Source organism: Zalophus californianus, chromosome 15 (assembly GCF_009762305.2).
Source record: "Zalophus californianus isolate mZalCal1 chromosome 15, mZalCal1.pri.v2, whole genome shotgun sequence".
NCBI lineage: Eukaryota > Metazoa > Chordata > Mammalia > Carnivora > Otariidae > Zalophus > Zalophus californianus.
The window spans coordinates 18,337,541-18,361,236 of NC_045609.1; the positions used below are offsets into that span (position 1 = coordinate 18,337,541).

The 23,696-nt window shown below is 42.3% G+C and overlaps 2 protein-coding genes across 11 annotated transcripts in view; one reads left to right on the top strand and one right to left on the bottom strand.

Moving 5' to 3' along the window:
• URB2 (URB2 ribosome biogenesis homolog) overlaps window positions 1-5,915 on the bottom strand; it is a 28,210-nt gene extending 22,295 nt beyond the window's left edge. Inside the window, exons 1-2 of one of the 6 annotated variants that reach the window (XM_027588560.2) lie at window positions 5,665-5,890; window positions 969-1,107 (exon numbers count right to left, since the gene is read on the bottom strand). In XM_027588560.2, the coding sequence (XP_027444361.1) occupies window positions 969-1,094 (126 nt within the window). In that variant the 5' untranslated portion in view covers window positions 1,095-1,107; window positions 5,665-5,890. Of the gene's footprint in view, window positions 1-968; window positions 1,108-5,191; window positions 5,213-5,664 lie in introns of those variants that run through there. The other 5 variants (XM_027588551.2, XM_027588533.2, XM_027588543.2 and 2 more) reach the window with 5 other exon arrangements.
• Window positions 5,916-6,000: 85 nt separating this feature from the next.
• Window positions 6,001-23,696, top strand: part of TAF5L (TATA-box binding protein associated factor 5 like) — a 30,848-nt gene continuing 13,152 nt past the window's right edge. Inside the window, exons 1-3 of one of the 5 annotated variants that reach the window (XM_027588583.2) lie at window positions 6,001-6,223; window positions 16,516-16,660; window positions 20,109-20,213. In XM_027588583.2, the coding sequence (XP_027444384.1) occupies window positions 16,519-16,660; window positions 20,109-20,213 (247 nt within the window). In that variant the 5' untranslated portion in view covers window positions 6,001-6,223; window positions 16,516-16,518. Of the gene's footprint in view, window positions 6,224-6,417; window positions 6,602-6,641; window positions 7,024-16,514; window positions 16,661-20,108; window positions 20,214-23,696 lie in introns of those variants that run through there. The other 4 variants (XM_027588597.2, XM_027588592.2, XM_027588574.2 and 1 more) reach the window with 4 other exon arrangements.

The following is a 23,696-nucleotide window of genomic DNA, read 5'->3' on the forward strand; positions in this document are numbered from 1 at the left end:
CTTCTGCAAAATAATGCGCAAGTGCTTTATGAAAAGAAGGGTTGGTCACACATAGTTTCTATTACTGTGACATAGTCCCTTAGTCATAAACAAGAGGAAAGGCAGTGAGGCCTCAGCTCATGATAGCAGAACTCTCAATACCAGTATGCAACTGTCAGATGCTAAAACGGAAAAAGGTTCTCACCATGAGACAGGGTGAGACCTTAATCAAACTGCCACCACCACTTCCCCTTTCATCTCACCCTAGGTAGCACTTGCCAGGTGACTATCAAGCTGCCAAGACGATTCTCAGGTGCAGCCAGGTTTAGGAACCACTGGATGTTAAGAGTGCTCTACATACTGTACCTCATCATCATTTTAATAGATGTCATCCATCTTTGACACATTTTGCACAGTCTTCCTTAATACTAGCATATGGTTTGTGTTAATCCAATTTCATGAGTTCAACATCCTGGGGTCTCTAGTGTTTTACAGTTTTTTTGTTTGTTTTTGCCAAATAAGCCTGAAAAATGTTAACAAAGAGAAAAGCCTTTCTTGGTTCCTAATCTATTTCTAGAATGGCTTACTACAAATACTAAAGTTTCTCTATTTCCCTGTCAATTTACCAAATTTCAGAGATGTTTAACAAAGCACCAACAAGCAGTTGCTTATGGAGCATCACCTTGGATTTATAAACAAATGGAGCTACCCAGACTCAGATTCTAATTTCTATACTCAATTCCCAATTTGTTCACTGAAGCATATACTTAATTCAAAATATGAGATGCTTCCAAAAATAAAAGAAATGCTGAGACTTCGTAACAGGAAAACTCTGTCAATGAAATATTTAACTCGTGCAGTTTTTTACTGACATTACTTTTAACCTCCAACCTTTCCTTTAATCTTTTCAAATTTTAAATGTCGATATACAATTCATATAAGTGACCATTCTTTTCGGTTGTAAAAATGTAACTTCACATTACACTTACTTGCTCTTTATTCGGAAGAACGCACTGGTGGGAAATCCAAGCAAAGTGAGCTAGTTTTAGTTTATCTTCCCAAGAAGTTGTCTTGCTTTTAAGCTTAAAGGAAATGCCAGAGTAAACAGCAGCCATTGCTACACTTTATCTATAATTTAAAATGGAAAAAGTATATTACGGTCAAACTCAACAGGCACCAAAAAATGAACATCACATACATATTATTACATACATGACATATATTCCTTTTTTATTTTTCTAATTTTATTATGTTAATCACCATACATCATTAGTTTTTGATGTGGTGATCCATGATTCATTGTTTTCGTGTAACACCCAGTGCTCCATGCAGTACGTACCCTCCTTAATACCCATCACCAGGCTAACCCATCCTCCATTCCCCTCCCCTCTAAAACCCTCAGCTTGTTTCTCAGAGTCCACAGTCTCTCATGGTTCATCTCTCCCTCCGATTCCCCCCCCTTCATTTTTCCCTTCCTTCTCCTAACGTCCTCTTTGCTATTCCTTATGTTCCACAAATAAGTGAAACCATATGATAAGTGACTTTCACTGCTTGACTTATTTCACTTAGCATAATCTCCTCCAGTCCCATCCATGTTGATGCAAAAGTTGGGTATTCATCCTCTCTGATGGCTGAGTCATATTCCATTGTACATATGGACCACATCTTCTTTGTCCATTCATCTGCTGAAGGGCATCTTGGCTCTTTCCACAGTTTGGCTATTGCGGACACTGCTGCTATGAACATTGGGGTGCACATGGCCCTTCTTTTCACTACATCTGTGTCTTTGGGGTAAATACCCAGGAGTGCAATTGCTGGGTCATAGGGTAGCTCTATTTTTAATTTTTTGAGGAACCTCCATACTGTTTTCCAAAGTGGCTGAACCAACCTGCATTCCCACCAACAGTGTAAGAGGGTTCCCCTTTCTCTACAACCTCTCCAACATTTGTTGTTTCTTGCCTTCTCAATTTTTGCCATTCTAACTGGTGTAAGGTGGTAATCTCAATGTGGTTTTAATTTGAATTTCCCTGATGGCTAATGATGACGAACATTTTTTCATATGTCTGTTAGCCATTTGTATGTCTTCTTCAGAGAAGTGTCTGTTCATGTCTTCTCCCCATTTTTTGACTTGATTATTTGTTTTTTGGGTGTTGAGTTTGAGAAGTTCTTTATAGATCTTGGATACCAGCCCTTTATCTGTAGTGTCATTTGCAAATATGTTCTCCCGTGGGTTGCCTCCTTGTTTTGTTGACTGTTTCCTTTGCTGTGCAGAAGCTTTTTATCTTGATGAAGTCCCAAAAGTTCATTTTTGCTTTTGTTTCACTAGCTTTTGGAGATGTATCTTGAAAGAAGTTGCTGTGGCCGATGTCAAAGAGGAATAAATCTAACGAAAGAGGTAAAGGATCTATACTCCAGGAACTACAGAACACTCATGAAAGAAATTGAAGACACAAAAAGATGGAAAAACATTCCATGCTCATGGATTGGAAGAATAAACATTGTTAAAATGTCTATGCTACCCAGAGCAATCTATAACTTCAATGCCATCCCAATCAAAATTCCAATGACATTTTTCAAAGTGCTAGAACAATCCTAAAATTTGTATGGAATCAGAAAAGACCCCAAATCGCCAAGGAAATGCTGAAAAAGAAAAATAAAGCTGGGGGCATCACATTGCCCAATTTTAAGCTATATTACAAAGCAGTGATCACCAAGACAGCATGGTACTGGCACAGAAACAGACATACAGACCAATGGAACAGAATAGAGAGCCCAGATATGGACCCTCAACTCTATGGTCAAATAATCTTCAACAAAGCAGGAAAAAATACGCAATGGAAAAAAAGACAGTCTCTTCAATAAACAGTGCTGGGAAAATTGGACAGCCATGTGCAGAAGAATGAAACTTGACCATTCTCTAACACCATACACAAAGATAACTCAAAATGGATGAAAGACCCCAATGTGAGACAGGAATCCATCAAAATCCTAGAGAATATATTCCTTTTTTAAAAAACAATTTTAGTGAATTAAAATACCTTAACATTGGGTATAAATCTATACATAAAATGCTGTAGCCCATGATCACGAAAATATAAATCAAAACCACAATGAGCCCATGATCACGGAAATACAAATCAAAACCACAATGAGTGGTATCACAAAGTGATACCACCTTGCACCGGTCAGAATGCCTAAAATGAACTCAGGACACAACAGATGTTGGCGAGGATGCAGAGGAAGGGGAATCCTCTTACACTGCTGGGAGGAATGCAAATTCTAGAGAAGAGTATGGAGGTTCCTCAAAAAGTTAAAAATAGAGTGACCCTACAACCCAATAATTGTACTACTATGTATTTATCCAAAGGTTACATAGTGATTCAAAGGGGCACATGCACCCCAATGTTTATGGCAGCAAAGTCCACAGTACCCAAACTATGGAAAGAGCTCAGATGTCCCACGATAAATAGATAAAGATGTAGTATGTGTGTGTGTGGGTATATACATATATATACACACACATATACATATATACACATATATGTATACACACACGCGCACGCGCGCACAGGAATATTACTCAGCCATCAAAAAGAATGAAATCTTGCCATCTGCAATGACATGGATGGAACTACAGGGTATTATGTTAAGTGAAATAAGTCAGTCAGAGAAAGACAAATACCATATGATTTCACTCATGTGGAATTTAAGAAACAAAACAGATGAACACAGGGGAAGGGAAGGAAAAATAAAATAAGATGAAAAGAGAGAGGGAGGCAAACCATAAGAGACTCTTAATCATAGGAAACAAACAGGGTTGCTGGAGGGAAGGAGGATGGGGGGGAAGGGGATAACTGGGTGATGGGCATTAAGGAGGGCACCTGAAGTAATGAGCACTGGGTGTTGAATGCAACTGATGAATCACTAAATTCTACCTCTGAAACGAATAATACAGTATATGTCCACTAAATAGAATTTAAATTAAAAAAATTTTTAATGCTTCAGCCCATGAATTTTCTGGGGGAAATTCAGACAAAAGCAGGCAGAAGGATTATACAGACATACGTAAGAGTATTCCTGCTGTGAGCTGACTGTGCAGGAATAAAACTGGGCAAAAATCCTCAGAGGTGATCGTGAAGGAATACAACTGGGCAAAACCCAGTGTTCAAATTATTTGTGAAAGAAGATTCACACGTGGTTTTAGACTGAAGGTTTCTGCACAAATCGTCTGAAATATACTATGTACTAAGAAAAGCTCCATTAAATAGTTGAGGGGGGTGCCTGGGTGGCTCAGTCGGTTAAGCAGCTGCCTTTGGCTCAGGTCATGATCCCTGGGTGCTGGGATGGAGCCCCCCGCCCCCCCCCCCCCCGCAGGCTGGGTGGGAGCCTGCTTCTCCCTCTCCACCCCCACCCTGCTGCTTTTGCTCTCCCCTCTCTTTCCCTCTCTCTCAAATAAATAATCTTATAAAAAGTTAGTTGAGAGAGAGAAATAAGCAGTATTTGGAGACAGTAATATTGCACGCAGTAAAATAGAAATAATGTATAAACCCAGCCCCAATAGAAATACTGTTATTTCAGCTGCAACAGTAACTTCCCACTGTAATTTTATTCATTTACATACGAGCTTAGGGACATGCACTGCTTCCAGAAAGCCTCTACAAAATACAGTTACACAATTGAAACTGTAAAAATAGAGCACAATAAAATCGCGAATAAAGGAAAGCATGCATACCAACCAGCTATAATTCTACAAACCTGAGGTAAACATAGCTTTGAGTTTACTAAAAGTCATAATAAAAAGGGGAAACATCACTTTAAGCGATTTTCATTATATAAAAGAAAACAAGTCAGTTCCTCAAAAAGGAAAATTTTTCAAAATACTGAAATAAAAATATCGTATATAAAAACAAAATAGAACAATACCAAAAAATGATCGCAGTCCCATGTTTCTAATACACTCTGAAACGAAAAGAATTTGCCAAGGGCTGGATCACTTTCATTTCTTCAATCTAGGGGACCTGAAATCCTACAGACCGACCTTCAGAACTCACCCTCAATAGGTAACTACACAAGGAACGAGCAAACACCGCAAGAAGGACACTAACATTCAGTAGGGCATCCTTCACTCTATTACAGAGAACAGAGACACTCAGGTGCTGTCAGTTTTCCCATTTTGTCAAAACGTCCAAGACGTACCCGCTCAACAACTTACTTCTAAATTCACTATGTCAGAAAACCACCGTACCAGCTACAAAGTACTTAAAAAGTGTTTACAGAACTGGTTACAAAGACGCCCCAGACACCCTCCCGGAGGCTACAACGTTTGTTCCGCTCTCGGGGCCCTCCAGAGGTCTCTGTGAGGAGACGTAAAAAGCCCAGTGCCGAACGCAAACCCCTGCTAGCACTCACGGAAAGGGCGCTTAAGCGCGGCCACACGCGGAACCCTGCGGAGCAGAATGAAACCAAGCAACAAGAATCACAAGAGAGCAACGAGGAGCTACGTGAGAGGCCGCCGAAGGAGCGAGCCCAGTGCGCTCTCCCCAGCGCTTGCTGTCCACTGGAGGGCCCGGGGCCGGACCCGGGGCGGAGGGTCCTCCTCGGTTAAGGAGCTCATCCTTATAACCTGGATGGGGGCCGCGGGAGGGGGCGTAGCGCCTGCCCGGGGGAGCGGGGGGGTTTGCTCACCTCAGGGCCGGCCCCCGGGAAGGGGCTCACCTGGAGGCCGTCCTCAGGTAAAGAGCTCACCTCAAGGCCCCGCCCCAAGTAGGGCCGGCGGGCGCGACGGAAGGCAGTCTCCAGGTTAAGGAGCTCACCTGGCGGCCAGCCCCGCTTGGGGACCGCGGGCGGGGACGGAGGACGGTGGCGGCGGCAGGTCCGGGATCCCGGGCTGCCCCACCACGTGAGACCGGTCCCCGCACCCCTTCCGCCCGACGCCGGCGGCGCGGCGGGGCGGGGCGGCGCGCACGCCAGGCATCGCCAGCAGAGCGCCGAGGCGCCTCGCCCATTGGTGGAGACGGTTGCGCGTTGGAGGCCCGAGCGGCCCAGCCCGCGGCCCGCTCCGTGTCAGTCAGTCATGGAGCGGCCGCCCAGAGCCGCCGCTGCGGGGGCGGCAGGGCGCGGGGTGCGGGGGCCCGGCTGAGCCGGCCGTCGGAGCGAGACCCTGCGGCAGAGACGACGGAGGCGGAAGCAACCCGATCCCGGAGGCGGCGGCGGCGGGAGGAGCCGGAGCCGCCTGGGATGTTCAGTGAGTGCGGGGCGCGCGGGTGGGGAGGGTCGGGGGAGGGGGGTCGCGAGCCGAGCGCGCGCGGGCGGGCGGGGGCCGGGAGGGAGGGAGCGCGGGCGGCGGCGCGCGGCAAGGCCTAGGCGGGGCGCGCGCCCGCAGCTCCCGCCGGCGGGGCGGTGGGGGCGGGGCGGGCGGGCGGGGCCGGCTGTGCGCGGGCGCGGCGGCCGCGCCTCCGCCCTCGGCCTCCGAGTCCCAGGCGGCCGCGGGCGGCGTGGCCTGCAGTCGGCAGCTACACCTGGAAGGCTCCGCGTTCCTGCTTGGGGTGGGTCCTGCCGGGGTGGCTGCCGGGCACCCGCCGGGAAGGGGTCCTGAGCGCTGGGCAGCCGGGCAGGAGCACAGGTCCGAATCTCCTTTTCATTTAAGGAAAAAGGAAATGCCTTTTGGCCGAACTCAAGATTAAACTTCGCACATGGTGATTGCGGGTGGCTGGGTGTGAGATCGACCTCTGCATGTGACAGGGGAGATCTCGAGTTAGACTAGTTGTTGCTAGAGGATACCGACCTGCAAGGTTGCCTTTGGGGTTGTTTAACTCATGACAGCAAGAGATTTGTGCGCTTAGGCGGTACTCGCGAAGCTCCAGGGCTTTTGAAAATGTATTAGCTGAGGCGTTGGTCCGAAGTCAGTTGATGGTTAGAAATAGTGGTGTCATTTTAGACTTAGCGGAAGTGGAGCACTTGAAAGCTTCATGCAGTTCTCCCATCAGTTGTGAAAGTGTCGTTATACTGCGGATCTCGCAGCTTGAATGGTTCTGGGATCAGAAGGTAAGTCTGCCAATCCCATGCGGTGTTCGTCTTAAATTACCTAAACTCTGACCTTGCAGATTAAAATCTTGGAATGGTGACTCCCGCGAACAAGCAGTTGGGTGCTGTGTCGGGAGGAGCAGTGAGGGCGGAGTTTGACTTCTCTTAGGTGATACAAGTGTGTGACATACCTGAGTTGTGGGGTGGGAGGAGGACAAGGCGGCCGTTCCCCAGCCCTGCTCACAGCCCTGCTTGAAAGTGAGAGTAGGAAAGGGGAGTTTGTGTCACATCTTTAAACTCCGAGAAACTTCATGTAATGCTTGGGGCTTGGTGACTATGTAGAGCGAAGGTTGAAACCATGTAACTATCAGTGTAACTATCTGTGAGCCTTAGTTTCCTCTTCTGTAAAACGAGGTGATGACTGAAAGTTTAAAAGTGGATCTTTTAAAGGGTACCACAAAAAGGAATAATGAATGTGAAAATGCCTGACATATAGAAAACACTCTAAATATTAGCTGTTGTAGTTTCCTTTTTGAGAAAATACCTTTTAGGTTCCTTATAGGCCTAAATATTTTGTGTTAAATGGGAAGCTTATGCTAACATTGATTTGCTTTAGGAATTACAAATTCGTCTTGCCTTGAAAATCAGTGTTAAACTAGGAAACCAAAGGGTGGGCTTGCCTTGAGCTTTTTTTCTTTGTCCTCAAACAATAAATCAGGTTATTGTGTCTTGGAATAGTTTTGTTGCTTCTGCCTATAAATGTGAAGTTTATGTGTGCTTCTGTCACTGTGAAGCTAGGTAAAGGCCTCACTTCTCAGCAACTAGTTTAGGGGTTTTGTTTTTGCAAACAGATGTCCTTCATAACACCTGTGAAGGACATCTTTGGAGAAAGGGACAGGGGTTTGGTTTTGATGATTGATTTTCGCTGGAAGGGAGCCCTAGGAATCTTCTGTTAAACCAACATTACTCAGTTTCCAGCCTCCCTTCATCTGCTTAGGTAGTAATTGTTCTACCTGTAATTGTTCTGATCATTCTCTCAACAAGCAACTGGTAAGCCTTCACTATTGTCAAGAAGCCTCTGATTTAATGTAGAACCCTTTGGGCAGTAGGACATTGTAAAGGGTAAGAGTTCAGACCCTGAAGCTCTGCCGATGACCTGACTTTCCATCCTAGCACTATAGAACCTTGGGACTGTGTCTGACTTCTGTGGGCCTCAGCTTTCTTAGCCCAAGAGTGTTACCTAGCTTAGAAAGCTTTTGAGGTATACAGGAGATAACCTATGTGCAGCACTTAAAATAGTGTCTTACCAGTGGCATACACTGAATAAGTATTAGGTATTAGTAGTGGTAGTATAGAAAACAAATATTATGGTAAGCAGTGAGACGGAAGTTGTTCCTGGATTCAGTGGTGGAGGAAGCTGAGTTGAGCTGTGAAAAAAAGAGTAGGATTTAACCAAGTTGGAGTGCCAGTGCAGGGGGTGCCTCCAGTTAATGGAGGGGTCTTGGCCAAAGCCCCTGAGATGAGAAGGTGGGGTGGTACCTACCAGTTAACAAAGGTGGATCAGAGTAACCTCAAAATGACACAAGGAAGATTGAATTTTTTACCCTCCAACCGATGGAGGCAGTAGCAAGTTTTTAAGCTGAGCAGATGCCATCAGATTAGTTTTTTGGAAAGATTGTGCCGATTGTACCTGCAGTAGTATGGGATTGGCTTAAAAGTAGGGAAGGCCCATCCATCCACTTGTGCTGGCAGCTTTGTATCTGCCTGTGACTCGAAAAGGAAAATGACTGCTTAGCAGAGACAGGCATTTCATTCCAAATCTGGAAGCTTAGAGAGCATTTACAAAAGGCAGGAAGAAATCCTTAGATATCCCAGGCAGCTTTCCCTCTTAAAAGTTGACTTCAAGGATATACTGTGTACACCTGATTATAAGGCAAAGTTCCCCCCAAACGTATTCCTCTGTAAAGAGAGTGTCACCACGTGTTCAAGTCTCTCCTATTACAGGGCTCTCTCAGTCACTCTGGTTTTTTTTTTTTCCTAAGATTTTATTTATTTATTTGTCAGAGAGAGAGACAGAGGCAGGCAGAGAGAGAAGCAGGCTCCCTGCCAAGCAAGGAGCCCGATGCAGGACTCAATCCCAGGACCCTGGGAGCACGACCTGAGCAGAAAGCAGATCCTTAATGGACTGCGCCGCCCAGGCGTCCCTCAGTCACTCTATTTTGAACAACAGGATGCTGTTTGGGAAATACATATTGGGCTAAAATAACTTCAGTTGATGCTGGTTTGATGTATTTATTCAGTCAATCAGTATAGTCAATGATGACTGAAAAAATGTTCTGCCCTCCTGAATAGGTGTTGATGGCTTTGGTTGGTTGAGATTTCCGATGAGAGCATCATGTGTGGATTCAAGAAGTACTCTGTCATAGCTGATTTGGTCATTGTGAGGGTGATGTGCTCTGGAAAATGGAATTTGATAATTCTGAGTGGCTTAAGTGACCGCAGAGACACTGATAAGTGGAAGATGAAAGTGAATAGAGTAAAATTGTTTTGTGAATTAATATATTGCACTATATAATGTATTTTTAAATATATGTGAGTTAATAAAGATTATAAGCAGACATTTGACTGTTTCCTCTGTAGTCCTCAAAGGTTTTTTTTTTTATTTAAATTCACCCCCAAAATTTCTTCTTAATTTTATCATTGCAAGGGTATCATTGTCTTAGGTTTGAACTTAACCTTTTATTTGGATGTTTCACAGAAATTGACTGCTGATCTTTTTCTCTCCTGGAACAAATTCCCTTTTCTCATTTTTTAACTTTTAGAAGGTTTAAGGAACATTGCGTACTGGTGAGGTTTAGAAAACACTGTGGAGAACTTCCATTCATAATTCTTTGTTCAGCAGTCAAATCAGATACTCTTCCAGTAAAATGTATTGAAATGTATCTTAGTCACCTTACAGTGACTGGTTGTCATAAAGGGTAGTTCTGTTTTACTAGCAAAATACAGCTGACCCTTGAACAGCACAGGTATAACTGTGGATCCACTTACACACAGATTTTTTTTTCCATAAAGACAGAATGGTACTGTAAATATTCTCTTTGATGATTTCCTTAACATTTCCTTTTCTCTAGCTTTATTGTAAGAATACAGTATATAACTCTTACCTGAAACATGTTAGCCCACTGTTTATATTAAGGCTTTCAGTCAACAGTAGGCTATTAGTAATGAAGTTCTTGGGGAGTCAAAAGTTATATGCAGATTTTTGACGGGGGCACAGGGAGGGTCACTTATGTTGTTCAGGGGTCAATGGTACTCACTTTTGGATATTTGGTTATTTAGTAATGAGACATGTTTTGCAAAACTTTGTCAATCAGCATCTTTAGGCTAAGATGCTAGTACATTAGTTTCACAAAGTAATACCACACTCTTAATCCATTGGTGCATGTGTTTACTTAAATTTAATTAAAATAAAAATTCAGCACTGGCCACAGTTTAATTGCTCAATAGCTCTGTGTGGCTGGTGGCTACCATACTGAACAGTGCAGACTTAGAACATTTTTATTATTGAGAAAAGTCCTATAGAACAGTACTGCTCTAAAATGAAAAATTAGGGGAGCCTGGGTGGCTCAGTCATTAAGCGTCTGCCTTTGGCTCAGGTCATGGTCCCAGGGTCCTGGGATCAGCCCTGCATCAGGCTCACTGCTCAGTGGGAAGCCTGCTTCTCCCTCTCCTACTCCCCCTGCTTGTGTTCCCTCTCTCGCTGTGTCTCTCTCTGTCAAATCAATAAATAAAATCTTTAAAATAAAATGAAAAATTAATATCATTCTATTTTGAGACACATACATAAATGTTTTAATGTCATTAAACTATTTGTAAAACCTGGCTGCGTTTGATTCAGTTTCATGGAGAAAAATTAACATAGGAAAACATATTTCTCCTAATTCTCTGAGAACAAAACATCTGTTTTTTCCATCTACAATGGTGTTTGCAAATAGAGCATTTAGGAAAGTTTTCTTTCTGAAGTCATAGTAAATAATGTAGATATCCATTCTTGTGCCGTACTCTTCTGTGTAATGAGGTTTTGTGTAGGAATATTTTTTTTTCTGTGCTGTAAAACAGTGTTAAAACAGGAATCAAATATTTGTGGCCCATAAAAATTCAGGAGGATCATGAACCTAGAGTAAACTGTCAAGAATTCCAAACAGAAGCTAGACAACCCTCACTTTATCTTTTTTTAAGATTTTATTTATTTATTTGACAGAGCACGCACAGGTAGGGAGAGTGGGAAAGGGAGAAGCAGGCTTGCCACTGAGCAGGGAGTGCAATGCGATGCGGGGCTCCATCCCAGGACCCTGAGATCACGCCCTGAGCCGGAGGCAGACGCTTAACTGACTGAGCCACCCAGGCGCCCCAACCCTCACTTTATTTTTAATGTGAGTTTCAAAGATAAGAATAACTCTGTTCTCCAGGAATTCTCTGTCTGTCTGGGCAAACTAAGGAGCAGTGATGGCAGGATTGGACAACCTGCATTGGGGCAGGGCTGGGGAGAAATTTTAAGCTTGGGAGTAGCATAATCAGATTTGTCTTCTACTCTGGCTGCATTCTAGAGGGTGGTTTGAGGTAGGGCTAGAGGTGGGAGGATATTGGAATATTCCAGTTGAGAAGTGATTTGTGCTGTCCCATAGCAGCAGTGAAGATGGGGTAGCAGCAATGGCTGCAAAAGAGAATTCTGTGTGGAATAGAAGGAGTTCGTGGCCTCGTGGAAATGAGAGGGAGAGAAGAAAAATCTTAAGATGATGACTGGGGTTTTTGCTTTAGTGATAGATCATGGCAAACATCAAGCTGGCAGTAGGAGAAGGAGGATTTGAAGGAAGATAATAAATTTGAGCATGTTGAATTTCACGTTCGCAGCATCTAGGTAGAGGTGTCCCTCAGACTTGAGCTCAGGAAGGTAGTCTGACTAGAGGCGGTGTAAGTCTTGTGTAAGTAGTATGATGATGTAGGGAATGTGAAGAATGAGAAGCAGACCAAGAATGGGAGAGGGGGAGCGACCAAGGGAGAGGGAGTTTCAAGGGAGGAGGCGTGTTCAGCAGCCAAGAGACCTTGTGGGATAGTGTGGAAAAGGGACTGTTGGTTTGGCAAGAGTTGAGGAATCTCAGGTCTTAATAAATAGCCCACTGAGGTAGGGAGCAGGTCAGCTGGCTGCATAAGGAGACTGGTATGGCTTTGGAATAGCTAGGTAGGAAGCTATCGGGAAAGAAACGAAATTAGTGAAAAAAGACTTCTGGAACATCATAGAGGTCCCAGGTGATGTTAGAGAAGGTCAGTTTTAGTGGTATCTGTCTGCCTAGTTGTGTGAGTTCTCCCCCGCCAAAAAACCAAACCAAAACAAAACACCCTCCAGGCCCTGTGTTGTGTCCTGAGCCCCTAGTTCCGAGCATTATTCTCATGCCATTTATTTCTTGGGACACCATAAGAAAGAACACAACTTCTAGTTCAAGTATATTCATGTCAGTCTATGAGCAAAGATTGAATATGAAAGACCATGATAATGTTAAAATTATATGAAGTATTACTAAAACTGAGAGTACCGTGGCTCATTTTGTCACCTGTGATTTATATTTTCACAAAGATTGGATACACTTTACCATGATGATTAATGCAAAAGCTAGCTTTTTAGGTCCTCCTTAGAATGACCTTTTGACAGATATTATATTTAGACTTCTGCAAGTAAAGAGAAGAGAACTAATGTATTTGAGTACCTAGTATGCACTTTACATGGCATCTTATTTAAGAGAAAATACATAAGCATTTTTATCTGTTTCTAAGCATAAATTTATAATTGGAATACATTTGCTTCAAAGTACACACACCCCTAGCCACCTGTCAGTAAACTCATTTGGGGAGCTGATTCGAGAATGGTGGTGGTGAATTTGCCTGGATTTATTCTGAATTCACCCATGCTCAAAGCTGCCACCTTACCCAGTGGGTATTTGTCCATACAGTATTCTATTAGCATTTAATGGAATTGTGTAGTATTTTGCCTGCTTAGCCCTTCACGTGGTGCCCTGGGGATGTCCCCCCCTGCACCCTCCACCAACACACACATTTGAACATAAGTGGGCAGTGTTAGGATACAGTCTGTAACCAGTAAGAAATTTGCTTGGCTGCAGTCCCGTATTATCATCATCATCTTAAGAGTGTGCCTGGGTTCCATGTGTCTTTGCCTCCCCATATTTCTGTAGTTAAATACCAAGAATGGCTGTGGTTTTTCCTGCACAGTTGTTACTTTGAGACAGGAAGATGATCGTGTCTTGATTTTATATAGCAACTTTGTTAAAGTATTAGTTAAACAGTAGGCAGCTATTGATATATGAGAAATAGATACATATTGTGTCAGAATCCTCTTTTTAATTTCCAGAAATACTACTAATATGACATGAAGAGAAAGGTGTGTGATCATCTATTTTTACTTTTAAAGTTAAGATATTATGTAAATTGAAAATCATGGGAAATCCTGAAATTTTAACAAGGATATAATTATATCCAAACTTAATTTAAATTTAAAAGATTTTATAATTATGGGAAAAGCTAAGCAAGTAACTTGAAATTTCAGTGTTAGTGTCACGTCTGCCGAAAGACAGGTCTATTGTAAGGAGTTTTTTTTTTTTTTCCCTCATGTGTCCATTTATGGATATTAGTATTAGAGAAATCAGTAGGGGGAGGGGAACTGGTTTCTCCACAGAACTCTTCATTATTTGTTTCATTTGAAATATGTGTGTGTTGGAATCAAATCCACTTATGTCTATTGGGTCATGTCTCTGGTATTTCAGTTGAGTGTGGTTGTAAAAGAGAGTTAGTTAACACCAGCATTCCTGCTCTTAAGGTCCTTGGCCCTACAGCTGACTCACTGCCCACCCTCAGGGAAGGTCCCTTGTCATAAATAGTGGTTTGGGTTCTGAGAAACTGCCATTTGGGCCAGCTAATTTGGACAAATTCATCAGAATCAGTATTTAGAAATGAATTTTTAGCAATCCCGAATATGGCCAGTTTTTGCTGTTGTTCGTTCTCATTCCTGTTTACCCTTCCATATCTTTCATATCTTTTTCCCTCCTCCTCTGATGTGCATAAACATTGCCCTACTGTGAGGACAATGTGTCATCACAGGGTCTGTTCTCTCTGTCAATTGTTCTGTGTCTTTCACATGCATGGTTTCTTCCTGTTAGAGAGGTGATCTCTTATTCCCATCTTATTTGGAGCACTGAGGGACACGCATTGATACAAGCATGTATTCCCATAGCAACAAGAGATTGGCAGGAGGAAATCTGAAAAAGTGTGAGTCTCAGCTAAATACGAGGAATCAGGCTGCTTTGGAAGAGTTCGGAGACGAGGAGCTCTTGAAGTTAGATTAAAAGCAGCTTTAGCAAACATTGTGGGGGGAAGGGGGGAGGCACAGGGTGGGGCAGTGGGAGCTGGTTGGATTTGACTAGTCCTGACTTGGGGCCAAACTGGGAAAGGGCAGTATATTGTCACAGTCTCTGTGTGCATTTCATTGTTTTTCTCTGAGTATAACATTGAATCAGAATCTCCAGGGTTTGAAATTATTCATACACACAGTTACAGGAGGTTCTTAGGTGTAGCCAGGTTAGAGAACCATAGAGAATCACTGATACAGTCAAAATGATACAGGAATGCTTATTAGTAACCACCAAAAAACAATTATCTGCTTTCATTGACGGACAGATGAATGCTTGGAGCAGGGAGTCCCGCTTTCAAAGTATCAAAATCCTTGTGTTGGCAATAAAAAAAAAAAAACTTAATTAAAAAAACAATCTCAGTTAGCAATATAGTGAAAGACTAATACACCAAAACTGAGTGATGCAAATTCCACAGTAAAAAGGTGGTTCAGTCTTGGGAAATTTATTAGTAATTTTCATTGTATCACTGTCAACCATATCACACCCAGTGCCCCTTCTTTTTAGCAAATGATTTTATACTTTCTTTGGTAATCCACAACTGAAATGCATAGAGAATATAATTTTTCTAAATACATAATTTAAAATAACATATTTATGATATCCTAACATTTGTATTTTTATATAGATATATATTTTTTAGTGCATGTGTCTCCAGCCTTCACTGTTTGCTCTGTTGTAGGACTTTTAGGGAATTATTCAGAGTATACCACAAGTCAGTTTGAAAAGAAAGGATTATTTGCAAATAATTGTAGAATAATTTGTTGCTACAGTATCTGTATAAAACATTTGGCTATTCGCCACACTTATATGCTAAAAAATGGCAGATGAATAAAAATGAGATACAAATAAAATTTTTTGAAACATTTAAAGAAAAAAAGGCAGATTTCTGGAATGGGGGGAATTTCAAATCTTAAAAGGGAATGGAGGCAATCACAAAGGAGGCCAGTGCATGTCGTTGAAACAGAAAACTCAGACACTCCAAATAAATTACCAAAAGCAGATCTCCCACATGCAAAACATTGGGAGCCATTGATTTAGGGAAGGTTACTTTGATGGGGACAATCACGTGTATATGGATAATGTTGCAAGCATTCCGTTTTTACATGAGAGAAGTGAACATAGAAAATTCATCCAGCTGTCGTGGGTCACCGGGACTGCAGTATCCTTTACCTCTAACAAAGCGGTGTTTGAGACCCATGGTACCTTCAGGAGTTCCTCTTGTTCTTGATCATTAATTTAATCATCAAGGAAAATAGTCCTTTGTGAGGGGAACCCTCAAATTAGTTTAAATTACCAAAAGTAATTTAGCCCTATTCGGTGCACTTCCTACCATTTTCTTTTCCTTTCTTATAAGAATTTGTGAGATATATTCTAATGCATATACATACCCTCTTTCCATTTTGATGCTTTCCTGGGCCTGAGGTTGTAAAGAGTGAAAGAGGTAAATAATGGGATTACAATGAAGACCCAGTGCCCCAACCTTTGACGTAGTGCTGCCCGCGTGTTCCTGACTATCAGGAAGAACATAGCATTCCTTTCCTCATTAGTAACTGCTCACTTTCTCAACTTCCATTTATCCAGTGTCTTCAGTTTCTCAGATCTTTGATTTTCGTCTTGCCTCCTGCCTGCTTTATTTGCCCAGTTCACTGCCAATTAACACCTCTCTCCGAGAGTAAGCAGGAGAAATAAAAGGCCCTGGAATTGACCTGATCCTGTAGGCTCCTTGTTAACAGCTCTAACGAAAAGTTCTACCAGAAAGATTGAAATCATGGTATTAAATTAAGTTTGGGGGCGGTCTGTGGGGTTTTATTCTCCATGATATTCCTATTTTCCGCAATTGAAGTTGACTGTATCACTATTGAGAAAATAGATACATGGGAGAGTGCTAGGTTAGTAACTTTGCTTTGTGTCTTAACTAGGTCATGTAACTAGCCATATGGCTAGTCTTTGTCTACGCCTTATTTTACCTGTGCGCTGTGCGCACCGGCTTGGGTCATGTCCCACGTGGCTTAGTGTTCTGTGGTTCCCCCTGAAGGTCATGAAACGAGTGCGCACCGAGCAGATTCAGATGGCAGTGTCCTGCTACCTCAAACGCCGGCAGTACGTGGACTCCGACGGTCCCCTGAAGCAAGGACTGCGGCTGTCACAGACTGCTGAGGAGATGGCGGCCAACCTCGCAGGTAATGGGGGCGGGCAGTCTGGAGCAGAACTCACACAGAGGACCCTGAGAAGTTACTTCCCCTCCTATTCTGGAGAGAGTTGCGGCAGCCTCCAGAGGCAGCACCACATGATGGTGCAGGCCTTCAGAGATGCTATCTGTCCTTCAAAGCCACTTTGAGAGGCCTCCTGTCGTAATCCATCCTGCTTCAGAATTCTCTGCTTTCCACTGTATCTGATGTTTTCCCTCTGTGAACTAGTCTGCTATGAGACCCGGAGGGCCAGGGCTTCCATCATGTCCCTCCCTGTAGCCCGGAGCCTTGCCCATGGAAGTCAGGTTTGCCGGGTGAACGAGTGCTTTGGGATCAGTGGTTGGAAAGATTGGCATCCTAGATATGTTCCTGAGGTTTTTAAGATTTGTTTTGGGGGTTTTGTTTTGAAATCAGATTCTTTTTTTAGAAAAATGTGTCTTAAATCTCTTTAGAACAGCAAATAGTTATTACTTAGCTATGTTGTGAGTTGAATTTTTATGTGATATAATTTTCTTCTGTTGGACCTGGGTACTGGAGACTTTGCCAAAAAACAGACAGCCGCAGTGCTTTTCAGGTGATTGTGAGCTGCTTTAATGGCTGTACGAGGAGTTCCAACACCACAGTGCTTTCTCCAGCTCAGCCCTGGTTCCTCTTACCTGCTCCGACTGGACTGTTCTCTCTTTTTGATTCTTGTACTTCCTTCTGCTCTTCTAAGTATCTGTCACCACCTACTTTATCCCTTAATGGTTTCAACCCCCACACTGGTAGCAGCAGCTCCCTCTCCTCCCTCTTATTATCTTCAGAGTCATGAACCCAGACCTTTCACATTCTAAGGGTGCACTGCTGTTGCCATAGGAAGAGAATGAAGGGAGAGTAGAATGAGGATGTCCTCAAAGAGCTGCTTCCTGACTCCTCCTGAGACAGTAGAAGTAGCCCTTCTTATTATACCTTCTTATAAGAAGGTAGCTGCCTTCTTATTCTTTAGCATCAGATCCACCCCCATTGTTCCTTTCTTTCAGACTGGGTTACCCCTGACAAGAACAGAGCCAGACGAGGGTCTTGGAATAGATTACTAAATGCCTTATTGTTTCGAGCAGGATGGCCAGTTTATAGAGCCAGAGTAATTCCTTCTCATCTTGCCAGCACAGCCTTTAATGTGCATGAATAATCTCCTGCTGCCCCATGTTCATTAGAACCTGGGAGCAGTAATTCTATGCAGTTGTTGATAGAAAATAGAAACAAGTACTATTATACAGAACATGACTGCCAGAACATGACTCTTCTTAGTCGTCTTAATGCAGATATAATGGCTGATTAGGAAGGGCACTGTTGTTCCTGGAAAACCACCAGGAAGTGTGAGTATCATAAGATTTTGTCCTAGGTCTTTCTGTCAGTTGAGTAATCTGAATGATTGTGTCGTCCTTCAGCATACCACCTATTGAACATCTGCTATAGGTCAGGTGCTGAAGAGTCCTAGAGATAGCTAAGGTTTGATCCTAGCTCCTAAAGAGCTTAACATTACAGCGAGGAAATGAGGCGGATAAATCAGTGATGACAGGAGGGTATGATGTAGTAAGTTCTATGAAGGGAGAATGTTTCAGGTTCTGTAGGAACAAAGAAGGTGCTCATCGAAATTAGCCTGGCAGGTCAAGGATTGCCTCCCCAAAGGTTTCATGATTCCCAGTATATAGTAGGGGTTAATAAATAGAAGGAGTGAGCTGAGTCTCAAAAGAACCATTAGGAGCTTACCAGGGGACAAGTTGGAGAAGGGTATCTAGGTTCTCAAGTGTGAATTGTGGAAAGATCACTCTGGTGGCTGCATTGATTGGGGAAGGCCCAGAGTAGAACCAGGGAAACTAGTTAGAAGGCCATAGAATGATCCAGTGAGAAGTCAGGACAACCTGAGTTAAAGAGGTGGTAATAGGAGTGGAGAGGAGAGGATAGATTGAGGAATCTGTAGGATTTGGTGACTGATTAACTCAAGGTGGGAACCACGTGAAGGAGAGAGGCGTACCGTTCGTGCACGTGCAGCACATCCTCCTGCTTCAGGCTGTTGCTCTGAGTTCTCGTAGGGCACACTGACTTCTCATCTGTGTCCCCCTTCCTGTACATGTTATGTTGTGGCTACCTCAGTCCTGCTGCATTAATTTCATTCCTCCATCCATAATCTGTCTTCTGAAATGTGTTAGTTTCATCCAGATTATTAAAGATGGCTCCCTCGGTCCCCAGCCACCTTTCCCCAGTGTTCCCTTACCCCCGCAGAAAGGGTACGGGAATGTTGTTTCTCTTTTTAGAAAGAATAAATTCACAGAATGGAGACTAAGTGCATGTTTACATACTGTGTATCTGAATATTGAGACTCCAGCCTTCTTCCCCACATCCCGAACTGCCTAGAACACTAGCAGTCAGTCACATATCCCTCAGGAAGGTGATTAGAGATTCTTCCCTGGCGAATCTGACCTGCCCAAGAGAGAAGACCTGTGAAGACATTGACATTGGGAAATTGCCCATCCAGGTCATGCTGGGTGATAAACACGCAGAGTTTCCATCAGCTCTGTAGTACTTCACCTTCAGCCATGAAAGAACCTAATGTACTCAGTATAAAGAGGAGAGGTGGAAAGAATCAGTGAGAAGCAACTTGAGTGAAGCAAACAGCCGAGAGAAGAAAATTTCAAAAATACCATCATTGATAGCCTTGAGACGAGAAGAAAATGCTATTTTTAAAAAGCAAACAACATTAGGAGAACAGCAAGAAATGTAGCAAATTGAAGTAAATGGTCATAAAAATGAGAAATCAGTAGAAAGGTTGAAAGTTGAGGAAGCAGATCAGTTCAGGGAATCTAACCTTGAAATAGTAGGGGGTCCCAGTGGCACGTGGCTGGTTCAGTTGGTAGAGCACGTGACTCTTAATCGCAGCGTTGTAAGTGTGAACCCCACATTAGGCCTAGAGCTTTCTGAAAAAGAAGAAGAAGAAGAAAGAGAAATAGGAGGGGTCCCTGAAAGAGAAAACAGAGAATCAACAAATTTCTCAGAACCAAGAGACATGAATTTTTATTGAAAGGGCTGGCTAAGTGTCCATAATGATGGTTGCAAATAGACCCACACCAAGGCACATTATCATAGGATGTCAGAACATGGGGTCAAATACTTTCAGATATGTCCCTCTTGCACTTATGTACCTGTCCTCTCTCATTCAACTTAACCCTGTGCTTTATACCTTTTCATTCCTCCACTATCATTTTATTTGGATATCAGGAAGAAGAGGAGATAGGTGTCATCACTCGGCCATATTTAACCAGAAGCCCCACCATACTCTGAAAATCTACTGAAATGTCCATTGCTATGATGCATACTTAACACCCTCTTCCACCCACCTTGCCACATACTGGATTAATAATTGTGTTTCCCATCCCCACTGTATATATCTTTTTCTCCTTAGTCCAATCAGAATCCGGCTGTGCCAACATAGTGTCTGCAGCCCCTTGCCAGGCAGAGCCCCAGCAATATGAAGTACAGTTTGGACGCCTACGGAATTTTCTCACTGGTAAGTGCTCAGCTTAAAGAAGAACTTCCTCTTATTAAGAAAGAATCCCGCAACTTTCCCTCAGAACCTACTGTATTCCGGGTACAGTGTACTTAGTACGGATTCAAAGGTAGTTGAGGGCAGTCCTTGCATTCAGTCTTACAATCTATCGGACCTCCTAAGAGAGTTAAGTCACAAGTTAAAGTTTGCAAGGGCTAGGGCTCCCGGTGTTTTGGTCACTGTTTTGTCCATGGCTGTCAGCAAAGTGACTAAAACTTGCGATGAAACAGTGAAAGTTAAATTAGCCATGTAGAGAAACATCCTTAAATGCAGAGAATTTGAAATGGACATTGAAATCACTATTAATAATATAGTACATCTCAAAATGACCTTTTCCCCTTATTTCCCAAAGTGCAAGACACTACTCATCATGAATCAGACAAAAAAAATTAGAAGTAGTTTAGTCCAGTTTGTGGGTGGTGTAATGACCATTAAAACACAGAATCAGTAGATATGAGTTCCAGTCAGTTCTTTTAACTCACTGTATGACTTTTTAAATGAATCACTTAAAAAAAAAATGAAGTTGTTTAGCATCTCTGGAGCCCTGGTTTCTTCATCTGTGAAATAAGGTGATTCAAAGGTGTAACCAAGTGATTTCATCCAGTCCTAAGATAACTGATTATAATTTTAATGTTGGGAAGATTATCGCAGTGAGGGAGACTACGTTGATTCAGGTTATTAATCAAAGTCTTTTCTGAGTACTTTTTCATTCAGAACACTTTGAGGTGTAAGAAACACAAAATTTTCTCTGCCCTCAAAGGGTTGAGAGTAATTAGTAGGTATTGGTTAGTGGCAAATTGTAGTTAAAGCACTTTGAGGTTATTTCATTTTTCTTTTTTTATTTGAAAAAATCCTCAGAGTAATAGGTTTTAATGGTAAAGATGCATATAAGGCGATCAATGTATAAGCCACAATAGTATACCTAATTTTACATCACTTGATTTTACTTGACCCTCATTATGATCTGTATTTTTTAAGGGAAAGATTCCACATTTTCTGTATTCTAGGGAAAGTGGCCAAAATGTTACAAGAAATAAATGTTACAAAATAAAACCTTAGAAAGAGTTATCTTATCAGCCTCAGAGTTATTAGAGTGATGGAATTCATAAGTACCATCTATTGTTACAAAAATGAAAAAATCATGAAGCTTAAAGGTTTAGTAAAAAGAGCCTATTATGTTGAAACTGAAAAAGAAAGAAGTGTAAGATCTTCATATCATATGAATGTTAAATATCTCAGAACAGTGATCAGCTGCTTTCTATCTCCAGTAAGGATAAAAAGAGAAAAATTGAATTTATAAGAAAGCTTTCACTGAGAGGTAAGCAAGAACTTGGAGATACTGAGTTACGTAATCACTGGCCTTTTTTTTTTTTTTTTGAGGCTTTTAGCAATTTTTTTTTTTAAGATTTTATTTATTTATTTGACACTGAGACACAGCAAGAGAGGGAACACAAGCAGGGGGAGTGGGAGAGGGAGAAGCAGGCTTCCCACCGAGCAGGGAGGCCAATGCGGGGCTTGATCCCAGGATCCTGGGATCATGACCTGAGCCGAAGGCAGACGCTTAAAGACTGAGCCACCCAGGCGCCCCTAAGCAATTTATTTTTTAAATTTAAGTCTTTAGAAAGTCATTTTACTCCGTTTTTAAAATATATTTCTTTCCCCATGATCGATTTCTCTCTCCATGCTAGGGGTGGGGAAGCTGGTTTAAGAAGGAATGCCGAGCTTCTCTCAGCCTTTCTCTTTCATTCATTCAGCCGATATTTATGTTAGGCACTGACTACTTGCTGGGCTAGATGTTGCAATAGAGCATATTGATGTGGAGCCTACTGCCTAATGAGGGAAACAGACAAAAGCATAAAGCCCCAGTGTATCATTATAATAGTGATGCCTTCCATGTACTCATAGACGTGACTTATTTCCATTATGAATGATGCTCGTGACTAGTGACATACTGGTTTTTGTTTGTATTCTTTAATCACTGAAGCATAGTTGTAATAAAATAGACTCATTGGAATAATTTTATTACAGAACTGTGGTTACTTTTCACAATGAAGAATTAATACATTTAGTTGATCACAAATGTGATTTATTCTGGTGCAAAGTTTTCTGCTTAGATTTATTTCTTTGGGGGGCGCCTGGGTGGCTCAGTGGGTTAAGCGTCTGCTTTCAGCTCAGGTCATGATCCCAGGTCCTGGGATCCAGCCCTGTGTTGGGCTTCCTGCTCAACAGGGAGTCTGCTTTTCCCTTTCTTTCTGCCCCTGCTCATGCTCTCTCTCTCACTTACTCTCTAAAATAAATTTTTTAAAGAAATCTTTAAAAAATTTTTCTTTGGGCTCTTACTATTTTTCTTGACTATTTACTAAAACTCTTAATGTAGACTAGCTGTTGACTCCTTGTGTCTGATGATGCTAGTTTTTTCCTAATATGTGGTATCTTCTTTATTCTCCTGTCATAATTTCCTTCCCCCAGAACTTTAAATTTCAATAACTGGTAACGTATTAACCTTCTCCTTTGTCTTGTTTCAAAACTGAGGAAGTTGTCTATTATTTTACCTATAATTCTTTAATTCATTAGGCACAGGTCATTTGGAGGGGGTAAATATATATTTTGTGGGGTTTTTTGTTTTTGTTTTTATTTTTTATTTTATTTTTAGCAAGGTTTACTGAGCGATAGCAAAGTGATAGCACAAAGCTCCTGAGGAGGGAGGGGACCCGAAAAGGTTGCCCTGTTTTGTGTTGTTTTTTTCTTAAAGATTTTTATTTATTTATTTATTTGAGACAGAGAGAATGAGAGAGAGAGAGAGAGAGAGAGCACATGAGAGGGGGGAGAGTCAGAGGGAGAAGCAGACTCCCCGCCGAGCAGGGAGCCTAATGCGGGACTCGATCCAGGGACTCCTGGATCATGACCTGAGCCGAAGGCAGTCGCTTAACCAACTGAGCCACCCAGGCGCCCCTGTTTTGTGTTTTTACAGACTGCTTTTCCTGGAATATTTTTCCCTACCCTCAGGTCTCTAAAGAGCAGTCAGCCAAGTCAAAGGAACAAGTGTTTCCTGAGCACCAAGATAAAGTATAAGATACAGTCATTAATCTAAATAGGGAGCAATCCTAACATAAGAAGGCTAAAAGTAAAAGTTTTTAAATAAAGTTCAAATATGGTGGAAGAGTTTTAACAGGCCAGGATGAAATCAGTGCCAAAGTTTGTACATAGAGGAACTCTGGAATGAAAGGAGAATATGGTTTGGACAGAGTAGTCAGAGAAGGCCTTACTATCAATCAGGAGGTGGAATTTAAGTTAGCGTTTGGAAGATGGGTTGGATTTCAGTAAGCTGTGGAAGAGAAGTAGGAGGATTTGGGGTATGTGGAAAGACATGAGCAAAAGGGCAGAGATGGCAATTCTTTGGGCAGGAACAGTGAAGGAAGCAGCTTTGTTGAGAATGGGGTTTTC